The 20,852-nt window shown below is 40.0% G+C and overlaps 1 protein-coding gene across 2 annotated transcripts; it reads left to right on the forward strand.

Moving 5' to 3' along the window:
* Positions 1-14,013: 14,013 nt before the first annotated feature.
* On the forward strand, positions 14,014-19,559 carry LOC103475009 (protein boule-like). Of its 2 annotated transcripts, none has more exons than XM_008426373.3 (11): positions 14,014-14,222; positions 15,384-15,536; positions 15,613-15,704; positions 15,808-15,862; positions 15,932-16,007; positions 16,140-16,288; positions 16,372-16,449; positions 16,531-16,566; positions 16,642-16,758; positions 16,847-16,918; positions 17,425-19,559. In XM_008426373.3, the coding sequence occupies exons 1-11, from the start codon at positions 14,187-14,189 to the stop codon at positions 17,566-17,568; spliced, it is 1,008 nt and encodes a 335-aa protein (XP_008424595.1). In that variant the 5' UTR covers positions 14,014-14,186; the 3' UTR covers positions 17,569-19,559. The 2 variants fall into 2 exon arrangements, with proteins under 2 accessions (XP_008424595.1, XP_008424603.1); XM_008426381.3 differs by having other exon boundaries at positions 16,212-16,288.
* Positions 19,560-20,852: the final 1,293 nt, after the last annotated feature.

Consider the following 20,852-nt stretch of genomic DNA (forward strand, 5'->3'; position numbering starts at 1 on the left):
TTAATTCAACTTCTACTTCATCTCTCTATCATACCTGTGAATCACAACAGGAGTAAATCTTCAGCTATGTGGATGTCTGTGCTGAATTATCGGATCTGGGAATCATTAGGAAGGGATTAATTTATGAGTCCTGCTAACTGTGTGCAGCTTCTTGTCTTCTTGACTTGCCAGAACACCTGCTAACAATTTGAACATGCTGCTTTACTTCTTCACACTGGTGCTGGAGAGCCAGGAGGTTGGCGTGTGAGGTCCTCTGTAATCTGTAGCCGTCTCTTCAGAGCAGATTAAGGAACAATAGATTAGCTATAGCCTTCATACCACTTCAACTTTTATACACAGACGTCCAGTGATCTTGAATTTAAAATACAAATGTGTTGTATACTTTTAAGATTTTTCTTTTTAAATCATGTGGAAAGGAAATGAGAACAGTAAATGGGGAGTTTTAAAGGGTAAAAGTCCATGAGCTCCGTGTCATGTAAGCGTTGCGTGAAATATGTGTGCTTTCATGTCGCTTTTTCCTTGTGTTCATCGGCTGTTTTTTAGTGTGATGAAAACTAATCTGAGATCAGTTAACTCATCAGTGAGTGCCGGTACGCTCCACCGCTTTCCTGCTCACACAGCTGGCTATTAGAGCCGTATGGCGAGCTGATACATGGCCATTAGAGGTGTGTGTGTGCGTGTGTGTGTGAGAGAGAGAGCTGTGGGACAGGGACGCAGGTGCTCCATGGGCTGATATCACCCAGGATGCCCTAGTTGGGGGGTGTTCAGGTTATATGGGAAAGGAGGCTCTCCGTGGAGCTCGCAGCCACACCTGTGATCCCCTGCTAAAGTGTTCACACACGCACACACACCCGCACACACACACATACACAGTTCCCTCAGCTCCTGCACTGCAGCACGTTAATATACACTCTGATAAACAGGCTAATACTCGCAGTGGCAGCACTTTACACACCATTGAACGCAACACATGGCTCGGAGTGCTCGCGCGTGATGTTTGTGGAGGTTTTCTGAGTTAATCTCGCGTCGACTGAACACAGTGAGCAGGTATAGTGAGTCTTTACCGGGCAACAGCTCGGCAAACTGTTGTGTCTTGGCTTTCACTCGAGATTTTTCAGCCGTTTTTCGGCGACAACTCTATTAAAAACGTGTTCACGCGGTTCTGGGTGACGCGCTTTTAGGGATTATTTCCACTGGATTGTGGCAAATCTGCGACATTTACTATGATGCACGACCATAACAGACATGTTAACATGTGGTTGTGGCCGCTGAAGCTCAGGAAACTCCTTAAATAAGACTCGAAACGAAAACAAAGGAAACGTTAAAAAATATGAGACGGAAATGTTAAGATGCAGATGCAGTCATTTGTTTTAATGAACTTCAGAATAAATTCTGTTTAGGGTCTAATAATGAGTGAATCGGACTCAATGACCAAAGCCTCTCACTGTTAGAAAATGCTATAGGTTCTTCAAAATAAAAGCACTTCCTGGAATGTTCTGAAAAAGAACCAAATAGAACAAGTCCAATTGTTGCATTAGGTTTAAAAACAATGATTTACAGCCATGGTGCCTTAGAAATAGATTTATCAGAAATGTCTAGTGTGTGAATGGTAATGAGTTGTGAAAATTTTTGTCTCGCAGTCCAAAAAGATGCATGTGTGCATCTATGTCTGATAAAATCGACGCAGAGGTGCATTATGGACCTTCTCGGAGCTCTCACCACTCTCCATACTTCTTTCTTGAGTCATGAATTAACTGATAACCAAAATTTGTTTTGTTCAGTTTTATGAGTCCTGATTAATCCCAGACCCATACAATGGGGAAAAAAATCACTTGAGGTTAAAGTTTTCAAATGGCAACACATCTTTTCCTGAGCTAAAGAAATTCAAAGACAGCTGAGACTGTGTAGTATTATTTGTTTTGTTTGTTTGTTTGTTTGTTTGTTTGTTTGACCTGAAAGGTTTCAGCCAAAAAAGAACAAATTTGGAAACGGCAATGACTTTTTCAGGAAATTTTAGAGAGTGTTTGGAGGCAAAGTGAGGCTGAACAGCACCGACTTGTTCTCTCTGCCATCGGCTGAACATGGCAACACAAAGCCCTGACAACTTTGACACACACACACGCACGCACGCGCGCACCCCCACACACACACACACACAGATGGTAAAACACACCCTGAAAACAGCCAAAGATGAAACGAGTCAGCAAACAACCACATCACATCTCCTTGAAAAACAAACATTTAATTATAGCAGCTCTGCCGCATTATTGGCAGAGCGGCGGGTTTTGATGTGCGCCACTAAATAGCGTTACTTTGAGCCAGTAACATTTTTACACCCACAAAAAGACACTCAAAGCAAATCCCTTTAAGGGGAAAATGAAAAAGAAAATTCCAAATTAATACGGCTTTAGCTTCTAACAGTCTGGAATCGGATAATTTAATGTCCCATTTCGAGTAATAAAAGGCTACATTTGTGGAAAACACAAAAACTTGCCACCAAATGGATTTCACGTCAAATTATGGAGCTAGCTCCTCATTTCAGTACAACAAATGGACTCATTCTTGGTTATGGCTGGGTTTTCTCTAAAACTAATCAAGTTTTCATAGAAATGATCTTGTTTGCAGCAGCCAAGAGAACATTTAACGTGTTAAATCCACCTAATATTGATTTGCGTTCCCTGAGAAGGTTTCTGCTTGATGGTTTGGTGAGGAAATGCACCACCCTCATTTATTGACACGCCTGGGAAAAATGTGAGCATAAAAGGAAAGCACAAAGATGAATAAATCTTTTATAGCTGTTGGTTAATCCTGCGCCTGTAATCTTGACAATGACTTTAAAATAAACCGTTGTGAGGACTTTTTTATTATTATTTTCTCATGGACTTTTTCAATTCGATCAGATTGGAGAGATATGAAAATATATATAACATGACTCAGCCTGTCGTTTCTTTTTGTCGCGCCTCGAAATTTTAAAGGTGCAAGAGAACATGGCACCCAAGTGAGACGCGTGTGTTCAGGACAATCAGAGCTATTGATACATTTTATGTTAAACAAGACAGACTGAGAATTTTCCTGTGAAATGTGACTGAATTACTTGTTGAAAATTTGCTGATGTTTTTTGTACATATTGTACAATGTTCTAAAATATTTGAAAGAAAATGCGGCTTGGGAAGCTGAAATACATTTGAAATACGTTTTGGCAGGTGTTCACAAAGCGGCCAACTCTGGAGCTCCATTTATTTTCCTCGGCGTTGATTGGTTGATCCCCTAGGAGCCGCGAAAAGGAACATTGTTCATTTTATACATTAGCTTCTGCTGTAGTGCGTAGCTCACTGTTGTATTAATGCATATTACAGTATATTCTGTGTTTTAAAAGTTTTTAGAGCTTGTTCAAAAGGAGAAAAAAAAGTGAAACTGAACAAAAAAATTGAAACTGAAAAATTATTTTGAAACTAAAAAAAAATATTCGAAACTGAAAAAATAAACTGAAGCTGAAAATAAAAATTTGAAATTGGGAAAAATAAAATTTTGTAACTTAAAAAATGTCAAAACTACTTTTCAGATTCAAGGTTTCTTTTTCAGTTTCAAAATAATTTTTCAGTTTCATTTTTTTTTTTCTTTTTGAACAAACTTTATGCCCCCAATTTAGCTCCGTACAAGGATCCATGCATTCATCCATCCATCCATTTTCTTACACCCTTGTCCCTCAGTGGGGTCGGGAGGGGTGCTGGTGCCCATCTCCTGCTAACGTACCGGGCGAGAGGCGGGGTCACCCTGGACAGGTCTCCATTCTGTCGCAGGCGTACCAGGATCCGTTATACAAAAAGTTTATACCAACAGGTCTGTTATTAATTTTAGCACAGTGATTCTGGAAAATCAGTGACTCCCCCTGTATTGATTAGATATATTCAACTGAAAGATTTTCAGGATTTTGGAGTAAATAAGTGTTTAGGGTGCTGTAAATGACCTGTCAGTATTAACTCATTTTGTCTAAAGTGGGTTAAAATAAGAGAAGGAAGGGACAAAATTTTTGAAATTCCTCCCCAAGAGGTCAGGAAAATCTCAAGATTTGAGGTTAAAAAGCTGGAATGAAATAAAATTCCCTTCTTTGCTCTTCACTGAGGAACAATTTTATGCTCAGTCACAGAAATGCTTTCCATCCTGGAAGGACAGAAAAACAAAACTACATGGTTATGGGGTGTTTTTTTTTCTTCTCATTTTTAAGCTCAGACATCCAAATATATGTTCACAAGCTCTACGAAGTGGATTTTTTTTTCTTTTCTTTTCTTTTCTTCAGTAACCGTCTTCTTTAAATCTTAAAGGGTGTTGATGATAATCTTCAGAAGTGGTTTGTTTGTTGTGGTTTCTAAACAGCAAAATTCCCTTTTAACTCAAACACATTCCAAAAAAAATTTAATTAAATAAAAATATAAAACAATACAGAAACGGATCAAAACAATCTGCTTTATACGACTGCTGATTAATACTATTGTCACAGATGGTTGGAAAACAGAAAACGGGTGCAGGAGCAAAACTCTTTGTCATCAGCCAAATATTTATTGATGAAATTTATTGCTAAGCGAACTTATCTTGAAAGCTGAATATTGTGGAGTTTAAAGGACTTCAGAAAAGATTTTTTTTAAGAGCTCTGGAAGACCTATGTCATCAGAGTCATTCGGTTGAGTTATGAGTAGTCATTATCTTCCCTCCAGTAGATAAACACTTAATGTAAAATAGCACCTTTTTGCACACAGGGCAAAAAGCTCAGCATCTTCGTTGATATTTGTGGCAAATTGCAAGTGGCCAAGTTTACAGACATGCTAGCTGCCAACTTAGCTGACTTCAAAATCATTGCAACTGATCACTTGACATGTTTTTCTCACCGCATGAAGTCAAACTAAAGCCAGTTGTGTTACATTTATTCCTTCAGTTTCACATAATTTAGCGTGTTATTGACACTGATTGGACCTCAGCTGATTTTTTATTTTTTATTTTTTTGGTCCTCTAAACAAACTCAGACGGAGTAAGTACTGGTGTTGCCTCATTGTAAACCAGTCTAGTTGTTGAAGAACCACAGCTGGGCAAATGGTTGCGGGCTCCCGGCACCAGCTGCGGATTCTTGTACAGAAAGAGCTACCAGGTGTTTGGGATTTCACGCTCCTCCCCTCCTTCTCCGCTGGCTCCCACTGCGGCCTGCTGGACCGTTACTGGGTTGGATTGGCACCGGCTGTTACCCCACAGCGCCACACGGGCCGACAGATTAGCATGCTTTACTGCATGTCTTCCCTCACACCGAACACAACAAGCAGCCGAGAGTGTTTGAAGTTTATTTCGATGCACTTGAGGAGAGTAGAAAGTAGCTTCCAGGAAAACTTGTACTTCCCTCCCCCTAGCCCCCCGTTCTCTCTGTGTGTGTGCTGCTCTTTTTGCTTAAAAGCGGGAAAACGCATCTTTTTTTTGTTTCCTCCTCAAGATGCATCGATTCTGGAAGCCTGAAGATCTGGAATGGATGGGAAGAACAGACAGCTTTCACCTTCTGAATGGTTTCTCTATTTTTGTCTGATTTGATTTTGATAACTTTGCTCCCCTTTTAGGGTTTGCAGATTTTACGCCATGTTTCGTATCCTTGTCCGAAGCCTCCAGGTTGCATTTTGTTTTTCTGTTTATCACTCAGAACTCTGTTTTGCATTACCTGGACTTCCTGCATGTGCAGCATATTAGGGGTTGTTTATAAAATTCTGTTTATTCCCTTCAGCTGCCCGGTTTCCTGCACCTGAACCCGTCCAATATTCTCAAACGAAAACTTAAACTGACCTCTCTTCATGGCAGCAAGGATTTCCTAGATACATGCTGATGTCATTCCCACTTTGTATTGTAATACGATGCACATGAATTGACCTAAGTTTGACCTTTTTTGGTTAAATGACTCTCAAGAATGGCCTTTTATCACACTCTACCTAGATTTTACCCTATTTTCTTTTTCTTTAAATAATAGATTCCTCCTCGTATAGCATTTAAATGTTTCAGATCATTATGCAAACTTTATAACTTGAGTAATATTAAAGTTTGCATGCATTTTTGCTTAAAAAAATGCTTGTTCTTCCTTAACAAAGTTACTCACAGTGGGTAGAGTATCCAGAAAGTTTACTCAAGTAGCAGTGTAAAGTATGGCATGGTAAAACTACTCTTAAAAGTATACAGTTTTTTTTTGTTTTTTTTAAAGTTACTTTTCTACCCAACTCTGCTTTTGGATGCCCTAAATGTGCCTCAACTAAATGTCACAAACTAATGCTTGGACATTTTTCTTCAGGATTTTCAGATTCTGTTATTAAATCACGACTGATTCGAGATTATATTTTCACACAGAACCAGATTTGTTTGGATTGGATTTTTGTTTTTTTGTTGTTGTTAATAAACGTAAATATCATTCATAAACCATTTTTATTTTTCTCGGATTGTTTTCTTTTTTGCTCAAGAATAAAATCTGACTGATCTTAAATATGTAAATATGCAAAAAAAAAAAAAAAAGGAGCTATAAAAACTGGCTTTAAAAGTTAAAACCTCGCAGAAAGGAGCTTTATGTCTCTGTAAATGAGAGCGAACACAAAGATATACTTAGAAGCATGTTCATAGAAATACACGCATAGTGTTTAGCCCAAGCAGCCTAAACAACTGCTAACAATTACAACCATTAGTGGTTTGGCATTGCCAGCACCCACTCTGCCTGTTTATAATATGATGGAGCACAAATGTCATAACAGTGGAGTTTTGAGACAAACAAGATGCACTACCAACTGGATGCCCAAAGTCCAGAGGAGGGGAGAAAAGGAGGCCTGGAATCAAGTCTTTAAGAGAAGGAGGAAGTCTTCATTTTCTGCAGGTTAAACAGAAATGGTAATAATGTGTCACTCTGATGCAGTAGACTGAAATAAATCGACTAAATAAACTAAAACACAGAGTCTCAGCAGGACCGAAAACAACACCGAGATGACAACTGTGATTTAAATTAAAAAATTCATCCATGTTTCTTACAAAGAATGGTAAGCATTCTTGTTCTTTTGCATTTTGTTATTTTTGCACATTGGATTTTGTTCTGTCTGATTGCTCCTTTGCCCTTATTTGCCATTTCTTTGAACTGCAGATCATCTGCCAGTTTTCATTTATAACTTTCCCTCAGTGTGCCTGTCTGCCCTTCCCTCCCAGCTGCACCCTGTTAGCAATCAGGGTGCCTGTTGGCAATCGTCACCTGTCAGTTTAACAAAGCATCTTGTCGCACCTTAACCCTTGTGCGTGCGAGGACTGAGGCAACTGATACCAGTGATATGGGTGTGGGGTCAGTTGGACCCCATTTGTAAACACAAGGGTTAAAAGGTGAAAAACCGCAAAAACATCCGTTGACAAACAAAGATTGGCAAAAGAAAACTATAAGCGCAAACAAAGGAACCGCGGAAATACAAAGAATCCAAACCCTCAGTTCACATAAAGCTGAAGATGCATTATTTGGGTTCAGGAGAACCGACGGTTCGACTCCATCAGGACACAGCAGGAGGGGTTTTATTGAGCAGCTTTAACTCAATTATCAAAAGAGCCTTAACGTGAACAAAACAAGGTTAGTGGGTCCTGATTAGGGCAGTGTGTGTGTGTGTGTGTGTGTGTTTTGTGGGAACATTTATTTCACACAGTCACCTCACACGGGGTTATGCGTCACCCTTTTGTGTAAACAGAAACCCCCTGTATTAAGAAAAACAACAACCCAGAAATCATGGCATTACGAGGTTAGTGGATACTTTAAGGCTCTGTCGCTGCGTCAAGAGAGTCCGTCTGACCTGTTTGATAATTAAACCTAAAGTGTAAAATTAATAGTAAAAATGCTTCAAAACTCTTCAGATTTTCCCAATTCACATTTCGTGTCTGTTTATAACGCCGCTTTCACAATCTGCAAACTCTGCTGATTAATGCCATTTAACGTATGTAAAACGGTGAAATAGTTCACCCAAAATGAACCAAATCGTTTATTCAAGCATTCATATTTGATGTGGACAGCACAGCAATCTCATGGGTGGTGGTTATAGTCAGGTCTACAACTCTAAAAAACCCTGAAATGTCATCATGGGGTCTATAGTTGGCATTTAATAGTCTTGATATCAAAGTTCATCAAAAGTAGACTGCAAATAGTGTGATGAAACTTTTCTCCAAAAGGTAAACATGAAGACTAGATTAAATATTTCCAAAGAAAACACAGAGAAAGACCTGAATTCTACCACAAAGAGAATAAAGCCCAGTTTTCAATGTATTTTGTAAAATCCAATGTTCTTCCCGTGGATTAATATGTGTGAAATCCAAGTTTCTCTCTCTAAAGTTGCCTTTCTTCCTGGTAGGCAGCAGCAGCAGCAGCAGCCTGTCCTACGCTGGGACCGGAGCCTCCTCAACAGACAGCAGCCCTAATTTCATTAATTATAAACCAATATGCTGCTGGCAGTCCCTCTGGAGAAGACTTTACCCAGCACTGGCATCTGTTCAGCTCGAACACAGCGAGGGGCGAAGAGACGGAGAGAGGAGAAAACAAGGACATCTCTGACTCCCACCACAGGTGAAGCACGGTACTGTGCAGGCGAACGGGGGGGAAGGGAAGTTAGTGACGATGTAAATCTTTGTAAATACACATTGATTATTTATGTTTCCAAGAATCAGTGCTTAATTTTTTTCTTTTGCCTTTCTCAGCATCTTAAAAAGTGTAAAATAAAAATATGAGAAACTCTGGATAGTTGCATCTTAAATTGGAAATGACAAAATTTCCAATTTGCTGCAAATAAAATAAATGCTGCAAATAAAATAAAAATATTAATGTTTTTTTTTTCAAAGAAATCAGAGCTCCCAACATTTATAAATTAAACCCATATATTGGAATAATAAATTACAGTTGTACATGCTGCTCCTGTACTGCCCCCTTTCTAAAACCGCCCTGGGCAACTGCCCATCTGAACTTTAAAGACTGTTTTAGTGATTCGTTTGAGCATAAGATTGTCCGGTTCATCTGTGCTGCTTGTTTGCTTGCTTTCCACTTTCAGTTCTTTCTTGTTCTCTAATTATTTTTTGCTCCGGCAAAACGGATGTAAGGAGGCTTTGCATCGGTAGCGGGAATAAAAATCCTACTTTCTGTATCACAGAGCAGATTTAATGTGATTTTCAGCTCTAATTAGAGTTAAGTCACTTAGTGTGTCGTAATGATGTTTGGCTCACGGAGCCAGTGGTAGCCGTCCATCAGCCAAATGAAATATTAAACTGACCTACCGCTGCAGTGTGTTTGTGCGGGTTTATATTGGGAGACGTGTCGGGGGGATTCTCGTGGAACAATGTGTGTCTGCTGCATTCCTTACAGTAAATACACACAAGCGCGCTAACGCACGCATTCCTGACCTACATTCACTATACACAAAACAACAGGGTGTCAGGAGAGGCAGACCTGCATGTGTGTGCGTGTGTGTGTGTGTGTGTGTGTGCGTGTGTGTGTGTGTGTGTGTGTGTGTGTGTTGGGGTTGAAAATCTGCAGGTGCACTGGGCCGTGAATCTAATGCAAAATTAGTGTTACCTTCCTGCCGAATAATTCATGAGCCCGCGTCCAAAAGACTGCGGAATGACTCAACTTGTCATCCCCTCTGTCTTTGTCACACTCCCCGATGAACCATGTTTTATTTAAAACCAAACATGGAGCGGAATCTGGTAAATAAGCACGGCTGCCATTGGCAATTGTCTGATTTGATCCCAGATGGCTTTTTGGGCCAGAGTTTAACAATGAGATTGAAAAAAAAATGAAATACTGGCTTGAGTATTACTTTGCTCATATAAAAACTCAAGTTTCTGTCTCTTCACATACACAAAGAAAGCATAAAGTCCGCAGTGTTGAGATTGCAACAGACAAAGCCCTACAAAAGTATGACTGTAATTTGATTAAGTGGAAACTTTATTATTTATTGGACTTTCATTGGTTTGAGCCTCAAAACTTGCAGCCTCCATCAACTTTTCTTCCAGGATCGCTCTATGTTCAGCTCCAGCCATCTTCAGCGTCACTGCTGAGCAAATCGTGTCCCCATAGCACCACGCTGCCACCACCGAACCTCAAATTCATTTGATGAAGAGGGAGCCTTCTTCCATATGTGAGAAATTGCAAGCAGCACATCCTACGGCTCGCTTTTGTCAAAGGCCGGATTTGTGAAGTGCCTGACTAATAAATTCCCTTTTAAAAGATTCCGTTGAGGTAAAAAAAAAAAAAAAGTTGTTTTAAGTTTCTTCAAAGAGTTGTTGTCATTCCTGGCAGCAGAAACGACTTCCTGTAGCGGCCTGTGTTACATCGTAGCTGAGGAAGCCTCTGACTGAAGGTGAAGTTGTGTAGGTGTCTGACAAAGACTGAGAGATGTGCATAATGTCCTTTGCATAATGATCTCCAGAAGTTTCAGAATAGTCTCCAGAACAGAACCATCCTTCGTTATCAGACATAATTTCTTTATATTTTAAGGAATATATCATTTTGAACATAAAACTTTCACTTTCTCAGTCCCTTCTATAGTAAATCCCCTAACAACCAGGGTTAGAGAGATTGCAGTCGTTTGTTTTTTTTCCCCCTAAAACTTAAATTAATATTTTTCTTCCCTAAATCAGAACAAGTTTTACCTCCAATAAAGGCATTAAGAGTAAGAATACAAAACCGTGTCTTTGCTGAGAATTCACCGGCCAGAACTTCAGTCGACTATGTTTACTTTATTATAGGTCAGTGTGTGCACACCCACTAACTATAGCCGGGGCCCCGGCATATAAAACCCTAAATAATACGTCTACATTTAGAGAAATCATCGGGTGTTGCTGTGGAATGCAACACCATTGTGGTGAAGCATTTTCACAAAAGAACAAACAACCACTGGAGAAAGCCATAAAAGGGCCGTTTTCCTTGTGCTAATGCGATTCAGTGTCAGGAAAACATGTGTATTTAGGGCACTTTATGGAGTGATTATAAAGTCTATTATGAATTCTTTTTTTTTTTTGCTTTAACACTTGTTTGATCTTCAAATTGTTCAGAATTTGGTATGTGAGAACTCGTATACCTTTATGAGTAACAGAGGCCTAAAGAACGGGTTATGCATCTTTACAGTTTAGTAGGATCATTGATAAAAGTTATTGTTAGACTTTAGACCCTAGTAAAGTAAACTACAGTTTACTCCACGTTATTCAAGCTGTACACAATATGTCTTTACTGGCTGTAACAACACACCTTATCAATTATGGAATTTTAAAGGAAATTATTGAATTTAGGTGTGTGTAAAATTAAAAACACCATTTCATTTCCCTTTCCTAGCAGAAAGGGGTCGACGTTTGGAAGATTTCCACTTTTATTCATGATTAAATGTTCACTGATCTTTGTCAGCGGGACAACCACAGAAGAATGCAGATCGATACGATGCACTTTGTTTTCCTCCTTTTGCATAAACACAGTATATCAACATATTTACTAAAAAGAAAAAAAAAATTGTGTATATTTTGTCCTTATATTTATATTTTGAAGACAAACTCCTTGCTTATGACCACAAACCCAGAGGGAAAAAAAGCTGATCTTGATACAAAATATTGATTTCATGATTATGTTGGGGTTTACGGAGTGAATATCACTCATTGCAAGCTAACCTGAACTTTGAGATGTTTGAATTTATGCCTGTACATCACACAAGCGTTACCGAGTTCATAGCGAGAAGACATCTGATCCTTTTTGATGAATTCTTTAAGATAAGACTAAAGAAGACTTCCAGATGATAAGTGAAACCCATTTATGGCTGTTGTGACGTGGGTTACTAAAAATCGAAACAAACTCGAATATAAAAACCTGCAAAGTGTTACCACGAACGGGAAAATGTGAGTAATTAAACACTAAATCGCTGCTTCCCATTTATTTGTTTCCCAAATGAGAACATTTTGGATCCGAAACACGTAACTTATGGACCTTGTTTTTGTCCGACGGACTAAATTTGACAACAAACACTGTTGACAGTAAATCCTTCCTTTCCTGATAGCCTAAACACAGGCATGCAAAGATGCGCGCGCAGAGTGATTCGAGAGCGATTGCACGCATTCACACTCAAAGCCACATGTCTTAGTCGATCACATTTCCCAGCGAGGCCGTGTGATTGTAACACAACCAAAACAAAACACAACAAAACAAAAAAAAAAAAGCACACAGAGTGACTTCTGGGCCTTGCAGCTACCTGAGAGTTGGCTTGAAGGTGAGCCTTTTTTATTTTCCGCCTGCCATGCGAGGCACGCGCCGCGCTCCAAAGCCATTTCAGTCGAGCTCCTTTGTTGAACCATAACATTACTCGCCACCGGCCCCCTGCACCTCCTCCAGCAAACCCACTGCCGTTTGGAATAACAGATGAATAAATGGATGAGGGGGAAAAAACAGTAGACTCAAACCACAGTGGAACTCAGCAATGGTCAGCCAGGCCCACCACGCCTCAGCAAATGTTTGTCCAAACCTGTTATTTCTGGCATTGTACTGTCTCAAAGAGATCATTTCATTCTCCATAAGGAATGCAGCGGCTATAAATAGCCTGTAGATGAAGGAGGGGAAATCAGAGATTTGTAGACTAATTACAGAGCTGGAGTTGAACCCTTCTGTTATGGTTCATTTTTCATCAACCTCTGTCTCCATGACTGTCTGACTGACTGACCAACCGAGGCGAATTGGACATTTTCTCAAAGGGACACGAACATCTGAGCTGATGGCTGACCCCTCTGTTTTCTGCGCCGATCAGCGTGCGAGCAGCACTTCGACCTCGTGATCCTCGAGAAAGACAAAAGGACGAAAATGGATGCAATTATCAAACACACCCTTCTCGTTTTGCTCCGACACATTCACTGTGCATTAGGGAAAAAAACAAAAAAAAAATACTGGAGATGACTGACAAGCAGAGGTGGGGCCCAAATTAGTCAGACCAGGGCGGCAGTGGTGGGAAATGCTACTGTAATGCTGGAAAATGCTCCAAACTCAATAAAAGAAGAAACAAAGACATAAAACGTGCAGGTTTATTGGAAGGAATGTGTTCCTTCTGTTTGTGGTTAATTAATGACTGCTACTACTCAGTAAAATAATGTAATTTCCTTTCAGATGAAGACACTTTGATGTCTTTGTATAGTCACTTTGTTGTGGCTGAGGGAGGAGAAGGGAAAGGTGGAGGCGTCAGAAATCACTGACAAGTTTATCACATCCAGGATGATTATTTCAAGATCAGAAAACATTTGTAAAAAATACAATGTATTTTATAAAAAATACTTTTATAAAATACAACTATAATCATTACCAGATCTTTTCTAAAGGACAGAGGATCAGATATTTATTGGAAAACACAAGGAAACAAAGAAGTTTAAATTATTGTGGAAATGCCGCCCCCGTGTGGGAATAATGAAGTACTGCATTACGTTTGAAAACATGCCGTTTAAGTAGTCATTTAAATTTTTTTATGTTCACAATTGTGGCATAATATTTATTTTTAGCTGCTTAGACTACTTACATTTCCACCCCATCATCTGGACTAAAATGTGATGACGTTATGCATATCCTGTGAATAGGTATCTTAGACTCTGAGTCAAGCTCGTAGAGCGCCAAATTATTTTAAAATAACCCCTAAATGTTCGGCTAAGCTGGAGTTTGACTGCAACTTTTGTAATTTAGTCTTAATAATGACTTTTAGGAAACTTTTCTCTTAAGGTTAGTTTTGTGTTGAAAACTGAAAGGAAATATTCTACAAATGTTCCCTGGTGTTACACATTTTACTATACACTTTAGAAAACCAACTTCATGGAAGTTTCCTTCGAGGTTCTTTAAATATTATCTAGAACATTCACGAGAACCTCTCGGACTTTCTTTGGACGTGTTCTTAATGTTAGTTTCAACACGGAGACTGTGCAGTTTTGTGTTTTCACGAAACGTTAACTACGACATTGCCAATGATGATAATAAAGTTTCGTCTCCATGGTTACCTTAAAGTTCCATGATCACTGTCCGACTGAGGTTTGCTCGGGGGTCTCCGGCTGACTCACACCGTTGGAGGCGACCAAAGAAGCAGAGCTGCAGAACTTTTGCGGGCCATGTTTAAACTCGGATTATAGTCCGAATACATCTTTAAGAGGCAAAAATTATTCGGATGAATGTGGCTATGGAGGTGGAGAATCAAAACACGGTGAGTAAAACTGTCTTTACACGTTGCTAGTCGTTCAGCTAGCCGGCGATGCTAACAGTTCTAACGTTTTTGACGTTGAATATTTTCAATAGGGACTTTCTTCTGTTTTAACTTTGCTGTCAGTACGGTATCGCCATAACATTAGTTGGATACATTTTTCACCAAATTAAAGAAATTGTAGGCTTTTGAAGTACGGTCTCGATCAAGCTCGGTTGCGAAGGTGCAAATTAAACAGAGGAAATGGAAAATGTATTATAAAGATAATGAATTTATGCTTAAGAACGGCCATGTTCGCAGCTGGCAAAATGTAAAATGTATTTTTGTGGTAAAATTGCAGTGGAAAATGGTTCGTAAGCTAGTTTGTGTGAAGTTAGCATCTGATTCGTAGCTTTCAAATGCCAAAAAGGGCTATTTCACAGTTTTTACGGGATCCGCACCGTGGCCTTTCGTTGAAGTTTCATCAAATAGAGTAATATCCTTGAAATAATTCAATATATGTCTGACATGTCTAAGTATTGTGGTTTGTCAAGCATGGCCTCAATTCAGGTGACTTCAAAGCTCCCCGAACGCATTGAAATGGTTTAAAAACACTGTATTAAGATGCACATAATTCTCCCAAAACCATCCAAAAAGTTACAATTTTAATGCCAGAAAAAAACTTTTATATGTTTAAAAATTAAAATAAACATTTGTGTTTTTATTAAAGTAATAAAACATTTACAAACAACCAACCGTCTTTTAAATAATTGTTAATAGAAATAGAGCAGGGGTCTCCAACCTCTGGCCCCGGAGCCGCATGTGGGTTTTTGGTCTTTACACAATGGCTCTTAATAACTAATGACACTAGAACTACTAGTAATGGATTCATTTAGATTTATGTCTAAAAATTGGGACATCAGCCTTCATTAAAACCCCAGCTTCAAATCAGATGTTAACTTCAGCGTTGTTTACCTTGCATCAAAAGCTGAATATGATGAAAGCTGTTGATATTTTCATCTTAAAGTGTAAAAAGTTTATTTAAAAATGCTGTTCTAAGTTGTTGAGATCTGCAGGTTCTCCCATTTCTTTTCCCTCCTCACTGTTTATTTTGTGAAATTCATTGAGCATGATGATGCACTTTGGGATTCTGTTGCTTCTCTAACATTGCTTTGCTTTTTAAAGCTCACATCCTGCCCTTCGTCGCTTAATGACAGCAGCTCTTCGTCTTCTGATGTCTTAAATCAAGAGAACCCTCTGGAGAGCCTTGCCCACCACCCCCCAATTCCTGGCACCATCATTCCCAACCGGATTTTCGTCGGGGGAATCGACCACAGGGTGAGATTTCTTTGACCCGCTGTGGGGCGGAGATCAGTCCAGTCTGGTTAAAATAAATGTACCTGCTTGTTTTGAGGTCAACGAAGGCGACCTGCATCAGATCTTCTCGCAATACGGCGCAGTGAAAGACGTGAAGATAATAATAGACCGCTCAGGAATCTCAAAAAGGTTACTTCCTTCCTTCTGTCCTTTTTTCCCCTTTCCTCTCTACTCCCTGCCATTTTAAGCATACCTTATAAATCTCTTGTCTGCCTCCTGTTTGTTTGAACAGATACGGGTTTGTTACGTTTGAAAACCAAGACGACGTGTTGAGAATCCTCAGTAATGTAAGTGCCATGACGCATCTGCATCCGTCTCATCCGTCCGGGTTTAATCTCGTTGTCTTAAATCAAAAGGCGACTGAAATCTCCTTTAAGGAGAAGAAGCTCTGCATTGGCCAGGCCGTTAAAAAGAACCACTCTTCAGGAAAAGGTAAGCTGAATTTCAGCCAGCTGGTTTTCTTTTCAAACTTTCCGTTTAGATGGATTTTCTTTCTTTTTTTTTTTTTTTTTTTTTTTTTTTCTCTTTCTTTTTTCGTTGTTGTTGTTGTGTTTTTTTTCTCAGCTAAGAACGCCCGCATGGCCAACCTTGACCCTCAGATGTCCTGCGGGACGTTCTATCTGACCACATCCACAGGACATCCGTACACCTACCACAAGGGCGTGGCCTACTTTCACTGCCCCAGCATGAACCCTTTGGCTCACCACTGGTCGGTAAGGATCCGACCATTTCACCTGAAATCCCGCCGAATGCAGCATAAAGTGTGAAGAAGTTCATGGGAACTGGTTTCTTGCAGCCTCACCCTCAGCTGATGATTCCTCAGTCCCATCAGCCTGTTCACCCCCAGCAGCCACCTGTGTATCCTCACTACCAGGTAGCAAAGGGCACTTTTACCTTCAGAGTCAATGAATTCATCAAAGATAGCAGCTATTTTATATTTTCTGTCTTTTCACAGGACATCGCAAACCAGTATCAATGGAACATCGCTCAGGTTTGTGAAACAAATCATCGCTCGGCTGTTTAGGTAAATTTCCCCACTTGTCAACCCTGAGGTGTTTGTGTCCAGGTGCCGACCCCTTTCAGCGCAGCGATGTACTCACAGCAGCCAGAATATCCTTACCAGGCCCTGGATGGGAGCTCCTACCTGCCTCCTGGGCCCGCCATGGAAGGCAATACCCCAGAGGTGCCTAAGATTCACGAAGAAATAACAAGATTACAATCAGTTAATGTGGATTCAGATTATGTAATAAATATGTGTCTCTTGTTTGCAGTTTTTAGAGTCGACAGCGCCACATTTTTACTCAGGAATGACACCGATTGCTCTGCAGCATGACCCCAGAGAGGTAAAATTCTCCCCACTGGTTGGATTTCAGACTGAGACTATTAATCGAATTAATTGTGATGAATCGATCATTGAAATGATCGTCAACTAGTTTAGTAATCGATTAATTGTTAACTGGAGTTTACAGGCTCAGAAAAGGCTATTTGCTGAAAAGCTACATAATTAGAGCAGTCATTAAGTCAAAACTGTACAAAAAACATACATTTTTTGTAAATATCTTCTACCCAAAACTCCTGTAGTAACGAAGCTATTTAGTTTTATCTTCCCCTAATAATTTGCAGCCCTAGTTGGATTTTGATCAATGTTTCAGTGTGACATAAAGTGCCTGTAGTAGAAGATTAATTTATTGTGTCGCTTTTTACCAAGGGTACCAGTAAATCAATCATTCTGTTTGCATAAACTGAATCAAATCTCACCATACAGTTGGTGGATTTAGCGTCCGTCCACCCGGGAGCTTGGTGGCGTTCGTCTTACTGAGGCATTTTCTGTTTCCTTGTCCCACCGTAGAGTCAGCTGTTCCCCCGTTCGCGTGTCCATCTGAAGCCGAGGCACCGCCGCTACACGCACCCCAAGGACTACTACCATCTGCCCGAGCCCACAGAGTCGCCGGACGCCGCCGCGTTTCCCTTCCACGCCCCTCGCGTAGGCTAACCGGTCGACGTCTCCCCAAGCAGAATGTGCCACACTCTCCGCCGACAGTTCCTACTACTTCTCCATGAATTAGCACACGGTCATATTTGCTCCACAGCAACGCAGTGAAACTCTGCGACGCTTGCTTTTAATTTACGCATTAGGGTTACAGTTTTAACATCTTTGCGCTGAAGGACATCGTTCACAGCAAGGCTTTGAGACCCTGCAGGGGTCTCAAAGTGGGTTCTCTAACGATTTTTGCGAACAGCGCAGCTATTTTCGATGTCACATTTACACAATTCATGTTACTGGAGGACGGATCTAATGATCTTTTACGTGAAAAAAGCTGCTGCGGCAGTGTGTCATCATGGTGCCTTTCTGTTTCGCGTCAGAGCGGAAACATCTACGTTAAAATCCACAGTTAAAGTTTTTTCTCTTGGATCTGTGCCTGAATATGGAGGCTAAATGCTTCACCGTTGCCGTTTTGCCTTGTAGTGGTTGTGTTTGAGGGTCTTGAAGCTGTAATATTAGGGCGTTTTGTCAGCTTCGACCCTTTCAGGGACTGCCTCACATACTGGTTCTTCAAGCAGGGTTCCTACATAGTCTTAAAAAATGATGGAACTGTTTTCCAGAACTAGAACTACCAGTCCCAATTGCTACATTATAAATATCTGGATTTCTGAAAAAAAAAAAAAGTTGCTCCAATCAACCATTTTGGTTTGTCTGATAGCTTTAAAATGAAGAGGGACAAAGAAGTGATAGATTCGTTCATCCATTATCCCATTTCTCCCATCAGTTTGTCCAAAAGATTATCCGTTGTGCGTTCCTCCAACCATTTGTTAGTCTGTTCCCTTATCCATCCACCCATCTACCTGTTAGTTTGTTCAATTATCTATCCATGTATCAGTCTGACTACACATCCATCCATCATGTACTGATAACTCTACAGAGCCTTGAAAATGATAGAAAGTCGTCCTAGAACATGTAGGAACCCTGTTGAAGGCACTGCGTCCGTCTGCCTGGCTTTTATTGCACTTTCCCCTTTGACAGATATCGATTATTGAGTCCAGTCATAAAGGCAACGGGCTTACTCTGCACCATGGCCGACTGATGCATATTGAAGTAGATATTTAGCAGGTTGTCGTTGCACAGTTTGTCCACAAAGGCACTACAGTTGCTCCCGCATGGTGCGCTTTTAACGTTTCAGTGTGGACGAATTGTGCCGAGAACTGCTTTGCAGCACACAAGAACTGATCAGTGCTTTTCCACTGAGCAGTTTGGTGCAGGTTCTGGTTTTTCACGTGCGGAGTCACCTGGATTTGTCCTGCGAAGAAATCCTGGCCGACACATTTTAAAAGAGAAATAAGAAATTCCATGTTTGGAGCAGATCGGAGCTCAGCATGCGGATGGGTCGTTTTAGGAACTGATTGAAGCTTCATTTCTTTGTCACGATAGTTTTAGCATTGTTAAAGACGGAGGAGGTGCTTCTGTAAATGTGCCTTGTTTTTCCCCTTGTAGTGTTTTGTTTTTTTTGTTTTTTTTACTTTCAGACTTAAAAAAAAAAGATAATTTTTTTTCCCCTTATTTTAAAGTTCAAAATGCTGTAAAAAGTCGCTTCTTCTCAGAGGACTCAACCAAAAAAACAATTCCTGTATTGAGAGAATTTAACTTTAAATCCACTTTAGGTGTGATTACTGGGTACTGCGACTAGTGTGTGCCAATTGCTTTCATTGCATTGCTTTGTATCTTATTGTACTTTCCTATATGCTTTATGGGTGAAACCCAATGTTTTCTATTTAGTCACAAAGCACATTGTAAACCTCCTAAACAACAATCCAGTTGGTAAATATATAGTTTTAATATTGTAAAGGTGATGTACAGCGTATATTTGAGATCTACGTACTTTGCTTTGTAATGCCCTATATTATCAGACAAGTTGTTGTAACATTGTTGTGGTTCAATGCGTTTGTAGTTTTCAATGCAAATAAACATTTTTGCTTTATGTTCCACGACGTCCAGGCGTGCTCTATGACTCGGTGATCTCGACTGAATACTCGGACCGATTGAAATGAAACGCTCCAAACTTTAGAGGGTCTGTGTTTGAGTGTGTGACAGCGGGGTCGGTAATCTGCCAGTAGGACCGCCGGCCCTGATGAATCAGGGTTTTATCTGAATGAATGGATAAAAGACCTTGGCACCACGGCAAAAACACCTCCTGCCTGCAAATTACAATAACAAAAAGACTAAGTCTCGTGACAGTAGATGGAGGTTTATAAAACAGCTGGGGGGTTTTCTGTGAATCTTTTACGCTGCTTTGTACAAAAACATTACTTACTAAACATTTCGGTTGACACGTTTTCTTCTCAATGTTTCTAATAAAAAGGCTGCATCTCCAACATACCAGTTTTGCTTCCCACCATGTCGCCTGGCCGCTGAAGGTGGAAAAATGCAGCATAGGCTACAATCATGCCCACAATCATCACATGACTAGAACAAGTGTTTTCTTGCCTGTCAATCGGCATAAACCATCCTTGTTATTCAGATTACAGTTTCATTCCAATCAAGCTGAATCCGATCAGAATATTCTGGTTAGGGCCTTTAAATGGACACATTTTATTCCAGTCAGCTGTTCAGAATATTGACTTTTGACCATGTATATGCTCTAACTTGCCACCCAAAAATCTAAAGAAATTCAGCAATGGATCGTTAACACTTAACTAGTGTTAATAAAGTGTCTGCAACAGAAACCCAAACATGCTAATCCAAATGTTGGACGTCATTTTACGTTTGCCAAAAAAGAGGAACGGTTGAAATAGCATTTCAACCGTTCCTCTTTAATCTGCTTAAACATTTTGGTTTTCATCCAGAGAGACACTGTGATGTCAGAGTCATTATGCATCTCTTATTAACATGGATTAATTGGACAATCAACAATCAGTAGGGTTAAATTTTTCATAAACTAAAATCACTTTTTTTAAAGGCAATGAACAGTAAAGTTGTCATATAAAAAGCATCCTTAACCTAATTAGAACAATCCATCTTCCCGAAAAGACCAAAACCTCATATTTGTTGTTCTTTAGGTATATATGGATTTTAGGATCTGTGCAAGTGTGAAGCTACAGGAAAAACAAGAATGCAAATCACTGGTGTTTTTTATTCTGCTGATACTGGGAGTGGTGGCCTTCGGATAACCATCTATCAATAGTGATGAACATGTGGAAAGTGAACAACAAAAAGCCATCATCGCGCCGCCGTTCATCGCTATACATAACCAGATTTGTGTTGTAAAAACCGATTTGGATGAC

Source organism: Poecilia reticulata, chromosome 2 (assembly GCF_904066995.2).
Source record: "Poecilia reticulata chromosome 2, P_reticulata-male-v2, whole genome shotgun sequence".
Classification (NCBI taxonomy): Eukaryota; Metazoa; Chordata; class Actinopteri; order Cyprinodontiformes; family Poeciliidae; genus Poecilia; species Poecilia reticulata.

What these genes read in the sequence shown, in the direction of transcription:
- LOC103475009 (XM_008426373.3), top strand. Translation starts at nt 14,187, where the DNA reads ATGAATGTGGCTATGGAGGTGGAGAATCAAAACACG. An exon ending in CGCTCAGGAATCTCAAAAAG is followed by an intron (nt 15,705 to 15,807) that starts GTTACTTCCTTC and finishes TTGTTTGAACAG; the next exon opens with ATACGGGTTTGTTACGTTTG. An exon ending in TGTTGAGAATCCTCAGTAAT is followed by an intron (nt 15,863 to 15,931) that starts GTAAGTGCCATG and finishes TTAAATCAAAAG; the next exon opens with GCGACTGAAATCTCCTTTAA.